Below are 10,976 nucleotides of genomic sequence, written 5' to 3' on the forward strand. Positions count from 1 at the left end.
GACGCCAGAAAAATTACCTTACAAAAAGAGTGAAGAGGAGGTAATTGCTACATCCAAAGCTGAGGTGAAACAATTTTTTGATAATTTGAAGGAGGATAGAAAAAAAACAGCTAAACCCAGAAAAATCGTACTTTTATGTAAAGCCATCGGAACTGAGGCAGAAGGTGGCGGACCAGCAAAAGAAGCAACGCGAAGCTCAGAAAAAGCCAGCACTTTCAGACTATGAGCGGTCTCTGGTCAAGTCTTCACAGCCTAAGAAGAGAGTAGGAAAGGGGGTCCCACAGCTCGGAGAAGTATCAAAACCGGTGCCCCCTTTGATTGTGCCAAATCAATACGGTTCAAATCAAGACTTGATGCCAAAGAAATCCTTAGCGTTGTCTGAGCTAGACTCGCTTGAGCGTTACTTTGGACAGAACGGTTTAAATATGGAAGAAATTGCCGCCATTCTTGGATGCCAAACATTTGAAAAAGCTGACGTAGTTGAGCAATGGAGGGTAAGATATGAACCGGGCAGGAGTCTATTCGACCCTCAGCGTTTACACGAGCTCGGCACACAAATATTTGCAATAAACAAATGGTGCATTGAGGCGTCTAAAAGGGGAGAGAATTGGATTTCTGTTCGTATTAGACAACATCACTACTTCCGGGGAGATGACCTCATATACGTGCAGTTCGATGAATTGCACCAATTATGTCACCTCGACGCTCTCGAAAAATCTCTTGTCAGCTGCTTTTGTCTGTAAGTATTTTTCTTTTTATTATACTTCTAACTTCTTTAATTACATGTATATAATCCTTACACACTTAAGATTTGTATGTATATATGCAGGCACCAAATGAGAGAGCTCAGAATCAGAAATGACAATAATATTGGGTTCGTTGACCCTTATATTGTTTTCAAAGCTCCGCAGGCAGTTTGGACAGCAGCTCATGAGATAGAAGTCTGCACCAATCTTATGAGGTTCTTTGTGAACCAAAAAGAAAAACAAAAAATACTCTTCCCCTACAACTTCGAGTGAGTTATATAGTTTTTAAGTGCATGCATATTTTATTTTAATAATTATTACTAGAGATAAGTTTTATATAGTTATATATAGGTCTGACTATATATATGTGTGTGTAAATAGCTTTTATTGGATACTCATGGTCATTGAAATTCCCAAGAACCGGTTGATAATCTTTGACTCAATGAGAAAACCACAAGAAAATTATCAACAAATGATAAACATTATTCAAAGGTACGTAATGTCGATCTCAGCTAGAAGAATATCATAATATGACTCTGTAATTATTAGTTCACGATCCACAGTGGCTGTGTGTAGGGTTTGGGAAAGATTCATTGAACGTGAACATCTCAGTGGATGTAAAGCGCTGCTTAACATAATACATCCACAAGTAAGTTCTACTAGCTAGCAAACTTTCGCTAACTTTTAGCCTTTTTATTGTCGTGGTCGTGAATATTTTTTATATATATATCGTACAGTGGTGTTTAAGACAAGAAGGGGAAACAATCTATGTGCATATTACGTGTGCAAATTCATGATGGCACGAGTCAATCAAACACCAATAGAGACGCTCAGAGTACGTTACATGTCTCTTTTCATTATCTCCTGAATTATATTGAATAACTTAGATAACTAATACCTTTTTTATTTATTTCAAATTAAAAACGGAATGGTTGAGAGAAAAGGTCATAAAAAAGACCGAATCAAAGCTATCCAAGAGACGATAGCAGGATTTTTCCGCGAGCAAGTGATCAATCCAAACGGCGAGTTTCACTTCAACGGCAACGAAACTCTTATTCCAAACAATAATGATCATTTGTATCGTTTGTAGACATTGGGAGAAAAAACTCTATGTATATATGTGTTACGAATTTTGTATATATAAAACTATGTATATATAAAGCTTTTTACATATCTATTTAATTTTTGATGTGACCTATTCATTTTATTATAGGCAAAGCTTAATTATTAAGCTAAGCCTATAATTTTCATTTATATATGCTTAATATGCGTGTAATATAAATATATTTTTGTATCAGCAAAAACATGTATTGAAAAACCTATTATTATTATTATATAAAAACAATAAACAGAACCGAAGAAGTGAACCAAAAAAAGAAACCCTGTAACACCGGTTGGTACGGTGTTAAAGGGTCCTGCAACGTGGCAGCCCTGGCAGGACCCTTTAACATCGGTTGGTATTACCAACCGGTGTTAAAGGGGGGGCTTTAGCCCCGGTTCCCCGAACCGAGACTAAAGGGTGGGCCTTTAGTCCCGGAAGGGCAGCACCGGCTCGAGAACCGGGGCAACAGGCCGTTCCCGACCGGTGCTAATGCCCGATCGTCCAGCAGTGACTAAATGTATGTTAGTGGATGAAGAGATAACTATCATAATTATATGTGTTAGTTGGCTATAATTGTAAGTTCTAGTGGATTGTTGATGTGGATAGTTTGCATGTTGAGAATTCTAGTGAAATTTAGCTTTATAAGAATATAAGATATAAGATATGATAGGTGAGGCCCGCTATCGCCAGCGACCTAGTGCTCACGCTACCATACAGATACGAGTACTCTTGTCCAAGACTCAATCCGGGTGGGCACAATATTAATTGACAAGGTTGTTGTGTCACTGTAATGCGTCTTATATTAAAAAAACATTAAAAAACAGCTAACAATATATAACTAACACATACATTTCGAAATTGAAATCAAAGAAAGAGCTATCCAAAACCAAGAGAAAACAGTAGCGATTAAGATAAACAAATTAATACTAGATACTAGTCAATAATTCTCCTGGCATCACCAGAAGCGAGCTCAAGACAAAAGGGCACGCGAAGACCACGATCGGTCTTATCTATGTGACGACGATCGAGGGAAACCAAAGCTTGATTCAGTTTCACAACACCACGGACAGCACGAAGGCCGCGAGCACGGCAGCGGCCCACCCGACGGCGACGCCGGCCATGGCAGAGCTGGGCGCGGCGGCGGCGCCGACGTCGATCTCGACGATGAAGCGGCATGTCCCGGCGGACGGGTCGACGGAGGTGGTGGTGGCGAGCCCGTTGAAGCCGCAGGCGCGGTCGTCCTGGTCCATGGTCTGGTAGTAGATGTTGTAGGCGTAGGAGACGTTGCCCTTGGCGTCGAGGCCAGCGCAGGAGGTCTTGTAGCCGAGGCTGGTGCAGTCGGCGAGCCCGCACGCGTAGCTGACGCTGTCGCCCACCTTCTGGTCGGCGAGGTCCGCCGCCGGCTTCAGCACGCACCACTTCTTCTCCAGGTACTTGACTCCCCTCGCCGGCTTCAGCGTCGAGCCATTGCCGCCGGCGAGGCTGAGCGGGTACTTGGGCGTGCCGTCGTAGTAGAAGATGCCCCAGTGTCGCTCGAAGTTGCCCGGCTGGATGCTCTTGCGGTCCTCGTCGATGAGGCTGAAGAGGTAGGCATCTACCGGCCCCGGCCGCAGCGGCGTGCCCTGGCCGGAGGCGATGTGGGTGAGGAAGCCCTGGTTGAAGCGGCGGGCGTAGTCGAGGTTAGCGTTGGCGTCGCCGTCGGTCGGCCACCCCACCTCGCCGACGACGACGGAGACGTTGCCGAAGCCGTTCCGGCGCAGCGCGGCCACGAGCGTGTCGTGGTTGGCGTCGAAGGTGTTCTGGTACGTGACGCCGCCGCCGTCGACGACGGGGGACGAGGAGCCCTGGAAGAAGGCGTAGTCGAGCGGGAAGTTTGGGTCGGCGTAGAGGCTGATGAAAGGGTAGACGTTGGCGACGAAGGGGGACCCCGTGGACGCCAGGAACTGCACGATGGTGAGCATGAGGCCGTGGATGTCGGCGCGGAAGTCGCCGTCCGACGGCTTCCCCGTCGGCGACTGGTACACGTCGGCGTTCAACGGCACCGTCACCTTCACCTTGTCCGCCAGCCCGGCCTTCACCAGCGCCGCCTGGACGTTCTGCATCGCCGGGAACGTCGTCTTCAGGTACGTCCCGTTGAACGTCTCCAGGAACGGCTCGTTGCCCACCGCCACGTACCTGTCCAATGTCCATGTCCATGTCCGTCAGTCAGGGGAACAGACAGAGGTAAATTAAAAACAAAGTCAGGTAATTATAAGTTTGAATGAAAAGGAGTAAATTTCTCTTATTTGCGATGCTAATTTTCCTCATCAGAAGAAAAAGAATTGGTGCTAAGATGGGTAAAAACACTGTCAGGTCATAGAGGCAGATGGATGATGTGAGAGGAGTAGAGGACCACTGCAATACGGTTAGATATACGCATCATACAGAGAAGCATGATTGAAGATGATACACTGGAAATCTTGGCGAAGGCAGGAATCTGCTTCACCAAATCATGATGTTGAACTCGAGATGATGATGATTATTTGTGGGGATCGTCCTGTGTTTTAGGCGATCTTCTTCGCATTTAAGCATGGTCCCCAACAGGTTCCCGTAATCCAGGGGCTACAACATGGGAAATCCTGAAACAAGTGTGATTGTAACCTTGACTAGCACCACATTTTCGTTGGGTGAAGCCACTCAATCATCAGACAATCACCCTAGAATTCTCAGTTTCTTGTTACACGTCAAGAATCCAGTGCCCACTTTAACAAAACAGTTAAATTTATTCTAAATGAATCAAGAACAAACAAAAAAACTACTAGTACATTCAAAACAGATTCCAGAGCAAGAACCCGATGGATAACGGAAGAAGGTTGGAGATATATTCATCCATCCCACAACGCATGATCTATGGAGACGTGACAGGTACATGATCTTTCTAGATGGACGGGCAAGGTGATATGATCAGAAAGCATGGTCTAGAAAAGACCGAGAGCCTGATGCTAAACGTGTCAGGCCATCTCTCAAGCTCTCAAGAGTGAGTGATTGGGCTTTTTGCCCCTTTCTACTACTAGTACTAAAATCAGTGGCAATGCCATACATGTCCCAATCAAGATGTCACCACCAGTAGGAAGCCACACACACACACACACACAGCAAAGTGGCAGCGCCAACACCCATAGATTTTCTGGTACACTCTCAAAGCTATGCTGGGTGTGAAGGAGCACTGGCCAAAAAGGCTGAAAAAGCCGTCCATCCATAACCGCCTTTGATTGGGAAATGGTTGAGACAGAATTTCAGATTGCTTACACCTGTGGGCTTCCCCTAAAGAGAAGGGAACCTAGCTAGCCTCGCTTTGCTTTGCTACCTACTAAAAACAACTCAAAAAAAGGAAAAAAAAAACAATCTAAGCAATCTAGTATTTTCATTCTTTTTTTTCCTTGACATAATAATCATGATGTGCAAAACAGTATATCTATCTGACCATTATTTTGTCTAGCTCTTTGTATTATTTAAATGAAGTATGAAGAAAAAAAAACAATTTTGTAACGGAGGTTAAAGAAAAAAGTGTGGTGGTTTCAGTAGTGATAGTGACAACTGACGACAAGGCTAAATGTCCATTCAAGTTTTTCACAGTATACGAGTAGGATGCGTTTCTGAAGCAGAGGTAATTATTAATATTAACAATAATTAAAAATAACGAGGAGTATGTAATGTAATGTAATGCAACGAGTAACGAAATCAGGGTGACAGACCTGATATCGACGCCGTCGCGGACGTGACCAGAGACGTTCTTGGCGACCCAGTTGTCGGCGGCCTTGCCGCCGGCGGCGAGGTCGGCGAGCAGGTCGTTGGGGATGCCGACCATGACCTGGATGCCGGATCCCTTGAGCGCGCCGAGGATGGTGTCCTCGGCGTCGAACAGCTTGACCTTGTCGAAGCCGTTGTCCTGCAGCAGCCGCACCACCGTGCTCGCCGGAAGCTGGTGGCTCAGCTGCGTGCCCCAGTTCACGCCGATCGCGCTCGTGCGCCTCGCCGCCGCGCACAGCGCCACCGCGAGCACCAGCAGCAGCTCCGCCGCCACGGGCTGGGACACGGACCGCCCGCCGCGCGCCATGGACGACGGTGGCGGGGTTGTGCTCACTGCTCAGTGAATCAAGGCGGAAGGGGAATTTCTTGTGGACTTGTACGGTCTGTGTTCGTGGTGACCGTGAACTGGCCCGGCCGATCGGCAGGAAAGTGCGTGATGGCCAAGGTTTTCGGTGAATTGTCCGTAGAAACTATGTGGAAGATTGAACTAGACGATGTTGTTGTCTGGGTGAAGGATGTATCGATCAAGAAGCCGGTGTATGTAACTGCTCAAGCCGAGGAGATCGAGGAGCAAGGGGCAAGCAGGCAGGCGAAGAAATTAAACAGAGCAAGGCTCTCGCAGGCAAGAAGAAGAAGAAGAACTCGTGGAAGTATAGCCGGACCACGAAAAAGAAACTGCTTTTACATACAACGGAGCAGGGAGCATGAAAGAGACAGGGGAGGGATTAATAGGTCCCCGGGTAGGTCTGCGTTTCAAGCAAAGAACCCTTCAGATTCAGAAAAGAGGAATAATCAGAGGGGGACTAAACAAATCTGGCAAGAACAGCGCGATCGAACATGGTGTTTTGATGCTCTCGCTAGGGCTACTAGGGTGTAGGGTTTGTGTATGTGTGGACAGTATGGTAGAGGGAGGAAGATCGCTGGAGCAAGCAACAGCAACGGCCGACGGAGGAGGAAGATGGGGGCGAGCGAAACCGGGAGGAGAAGAGGGGAATCACGCTGGCGGTGCAGCAAAAAAACCCGGAAAAGGCAGTAATACAATGCAGCATGTACATGCTGAGCATTGTTTATCTGGACCATGTAAATGTGCTCTGAGATTCGTGCTGCTGTATTTCTCTCAACTGTGTTCACACTTCTCTCCACTGTTTCACACATCTCGATGCATATTCAACAATGTAGATAAGCAATACCCAACACGTAGACCCAAAAAAAATCACCATGACCAGAACCAAATCAAAGGTGTATCGACGACAACAGAGATCTGATCCTGGGACCGGAAAGACGAGTGACAAGGCATTGTGGAAGGCAGGAGCAGACTTATCGCGTCATTCATCTTTAATTCTTTCTTTATCATGTTCCTAAACCTTGTTGGTGTGTGTATGGATATTTTTGGAAGGTACTATATTTTTCTTAATAATTCGCCAAAAAAAAAGGACGGCGAGAATAGAGGATTGGCTGGATATGTTTCCATGGATCTTCTTCTTGCTTACCTTTTTTTTTCTCGGATTATCTAAAGTTCATTCGAACTAATAATGCGACTATAATTAACAAGATAGGGAAAAAGTTGTGAAGGGGAGCGGAGCTAATAGATGATCAACCGCTTTTGCTTTTTTTTCCAGCTAGTACTGTCATCTCTTTTGTTTTCAAAGGTTTTGCGCACCATTCGGGGCTACTTTTCTCCTGCTTCTGTAAATTGGAAACCTGGGATCCAATCAACACAAGCAGGAAATTAGGTGAAATCTGAAGAAACTAAAAGAATCTAAATGCAGGCGGTGAATATGCGTGGGAAGTACCATCAGAGTTGAAATGAACCATTTCTTCCCCTCAAAACAAGAAGAAGGAATGAAACATTTCTCCCTGTAATTCTTGTAAAGTTCCTTTGTTCCTAAACATATGCACGTACATTATTCTTGGAGATGCAGAGGCACATTCTTTTTTCAAGGATATATATACATACAGGCAAGCAACACGTACTACCAACATGTTAAGAGAAGATAACAAGCAAAGGAATTATATAGATAACCTATTGCAAAGCTACAAAAACAAACAGCATATATATATTTATAGCAAAAAAAAAAAGAGGATCAAACAGCCACCACGACTGGCAGGAGGAACATAGGGAGGGGAAAGAGATCAGATTCTGGAGTGGCAGTGGGGCTCAAGTATCTGCCCTGCCCGGCCGTCTGGCTTTTTGTTACAAAAACCATACTGGGCCTATTTAGATTGGAAACGAAAATTTTTTTTGGGTGTCACATCGGATGTGTCGGAAGGATATCGGGAGTGGTTTTTAAAAACTAATAAAAAAACAAATTACATAGCTCGTCAGGAAACTGCAAGACAAATTCATTAAGCATAATTAATCTGGCATTAGCATATGTGTGTTACTGTAGCACTTAAGGCTAATCATGGAGTAACTAGGCTTAAAAGATTCGTCTCGCGATTCTCAACTAAACTGTGTAATTAGTTTATTTTTTTATCTACATTTAATGTTCCATGCATGTGTCCAAAGATTCGATGGGATGGATGAAAAATTTTTGAATGGGGAACTAAACAGGGCCTTATATTATCCTATCGAATTCTTGCCGTACAGAGAAGAGAGGAGTATCAATGCAAGGATCATGGCGGCGGGGCCGAGCGAGCAAATGGATCGAGAGTGGCCAGTGTGTGTGTATAGTTACATGTCTTAACTGGAAAAGTGTCCCATGAACGTGTTGAAACTAAACTAGCCAAAAACGTATTTAGACTTGTATTTCCAGATCGGTCGGGGGCTGGTGACATCGCTGGGTGTGATATGATGATGACATACATGGATGCTAGAATTTTTTTTATTATGGCACACCGAAGAATAATATAAACAAAATCTACCAATTAAAAGCTCTAAATGTACCTCTGTTAATTCTCAACAGACGACACACTAGTAGAAAAAAGATAAGTAGAGATTCGTATAGTAATCAGAAACACCTAACAATATATTGGTAGACTTTAATAATCATCACCAATAATAGTAATTACATGTTCCTTTCAAAAAAATAGTAATTACATGTACTTTTATTTTACAAATAACAACCATATATGGAATTCCAAAAAAATGTACATAAATAAACTAACCTATAATGACACCTAAAATATCCACTATGTCATTACGAAATGTAACATAGTAATATATTTTATTTGGGTATATTATATTTGGAATCATTTTCATTTTAGTTTTGAATGAGGATAACATAGTAATAGGGTGCTGCTGGTGGTGGTGTGTGTGTGGGTGTGTGTGTGTGTGGGGGGGGGGGGGGGTACTTGATGTCAATAAAGGAAGATGAAACCATAGTTGGATCTTTGCATTCATACAAGGGTGGGTTGCCAAGTCACTTTAAGATGACTTTGTTCTCCTCCGTCATTGGTGGAGGGTTCGCAGGAGGTGGAACCCACCGCTTGAATCCCTCGTATGGAGTCGGTGACCCCTAGTATTTGAAAAGGAGGAACCTAGAGTCAAACTTCTTAGGTCCATCAATCCACTAAAAGAAATAGCACATCTCTCCGTCTAAGAAAAATTAATAACACCATCATATCAACGAAACAACATTAACTATTTACAAAAAATTACTTACATGAGAATTGCCCATGTATAGTAGGCCCGTGTAGTAGTATCCGTATGCCTCTATTTAAACACATAGACTAGCTTATCGCAGTCACACTTAGAATGGACATGTGTATCTTTATAAGGCACATCTGAGTATAAACTTTGGGACTATCCTTCTTTCACCACTTTTCCCAATGCCGCATGTCCTCCATCTACAACATTAGATAGTACAAACATATCAAATCCATTATAGTTGACTGCCAACACTTATAAACATTGCAACTAAGCGAAAAATTATACTCTTGCACAATCAAATTGCATCGTAGATTCCTAAAAATTAAAACTAAAGAGTGTCATACATGTGCAACACACAAGTAAGCAATCATAGCTAAGCCATACAACTAATTTCTCATAAAGGACTCTCATCCAAGAATTTGCGCTCCATAGAGTCATTTAAAAATCAAGAACACTCAAAATACTCATTAAAACATACCAATCCAATGTGTTCAAATTGAGGTGGAGAGGGAGGATATCTTGCTCTTTAAATCCACATATGAAATCCAACTTTTAAAGATCCAATAGAGAAATTGGAGAGGGTAGAATGGATTAGAGTAAAAGAGAACGACAAGTGAGGGAAGAAAGGAGGGCCTCTTCAGGCCGCGTGCCCTTATGTTCAAAGCTATCGTAGCATGTGACGCCGAGGTGCCACCACATCAGCACCACCTTAGCACGCGCACATCACTTGGGAGCTCAAGGGTCGACGCTAAATCCTAATCCTACAACGCCAAGACGTGCAACCTTGGCGCCAAAGGTCATGACACCAATCCGTGTGTCTAGATTAAAAAAATGATCGTTTAGAGTGTAAATATACTTTTTGGAAAAAAGACTAAGGCCTTGTTTAGATGCGAAAACTTTTTGGATTTCGCTGCTGTAGCACTTTCATTTATTTGTGGTAAATATTGTCTAATTTTGGACTAACTAAGATTAAAAGATTCGTCTTGCGATTTACCGGCAAACTGTGTAATTAGTTTTTGTTTTCGTCTATATTTAATGCTTAATGCATATATATGCCGCAAAATTCGATGTGACGGAGAATCTTAAAAACTTTTTAGTTTTTGGGGTGAACTAAACAAGGCCTAAAAAAACAAAAGGTCGGACCTTCTCCTCTATTAGTAGATTTTTACAGATTTGGCTTAATGTGAACCATTTGAGATAGTTTGTACCTTTCGCTCTAATGCATTATGGCACTGGGCTCCACTTTAATAAGATGCTGTTTGGACACCAATGCTCACAGATAAATTGAAAAAACATTTACTTATAACTGGATCACGTAATTTCACCAAAGTATAAGTATTAAATTTTAATTTTAAAATGCAAACAAACCAAATTAAGCATAAGCAAATACTCCAGCCAAATTAAGGGCGTTTTTTTTTTTGACAAGGAAGGGCGTTAATTTTAGCTGCAGCAGCTTCCGTAGTGCAAAGTTCTATTGTCGAGCCTAAAGATTGATTGGCTGCTGGGCCCACCTAACGATGGATGGGCTGCTGGGCCCCACCGCCTCTGTAATAAAATAAAATAATAACAAGAAAGAAGAAACCCTACCGCTGAACTTCGCAATCGATCTGCTCTAGCTCTCGCCTTCCTCTGCATCTCGCCGACTTGGATTTCCCGCCGCCCTCGACATCTGCCCACAAGCGACTCGCCGACTTCGACATCGACGATTTCGCCGTCTGCCGCCACCTCGATCTCGCCAGCGACCCTC

At 43.6% G+C, this 10,976-nt stretch overlaps 1 protein-coding gene and 1 long non-coding RNA gene across 2 annotated transcripts; both read right to left on the bottom strand.

The window, feature by feature from the left end:
• LOC8086057 (glucan endo-1,3-beta-glucosidase 6) lies at window positions 2,682–6,648 on the bottom strand. Its single transcript, XM_002445183.2, has 2 exons — window positions 5,583–6,648; window positions 2,682–4,023 (listed from the first exon to the last, which is right to left on the bottom strand). Exons 1-2 carry the CDS (start codon window positions 5,942–5,944, stop codon window positions 2,901–2,903), a joined length of 1,485 nt encoding a protein of 494 aa, XP_002445228.1. The 5' UTR covers window positions 5,945–6,648; the 3' UTR covers window positions 2,682–2,900.
• On the bottom strand, window positions 8,924–10,954 carry LOC110437073. Its single transcript, XR_002455133.1, has 3 exons — window positions 10,817–10,954; window positions 9,243–9,426; window positions 8,924–9,095 (listed from the first exon to the last, which is right to left on the bottom strand). It is a non-coding gene; the product is annotated as an uncharacterized LOC110437073 (long non-coding RNA).

This window comes from Sorghum bicolor, chromosome 7 (genome assembly GCF_000003195.3).
Source record: "Sorghum bicolor cultivar BTx623 chromosome 7, Sorghum_bicolor_NCBIv3, whole genome shotgun sequence".
NCBI lineage: Eukaryota > Viridiplantae > Streptophyta > Magnoliopsida > Poales > Poaceae > Sorghum > Sorghum bicolor.

Excerpts from the sequence above, each read along its gene's own strand:
- LOC8086057 (XM_002445183.2), bottom strand. The coding sequence starts at position 5,944 with ATGGCGCGCGGCGGGCGGTCCGTGTCCCAGCCCGTGGCGGCGGAGCTG. Across the intron at positions 4,024-5,582 it reads CGCGACGGCGTCGATATCAG|GTACGTGGCGGTGGGCAACG; the intron begins GTCTGTCACCCT and ends GACATTGGACAG.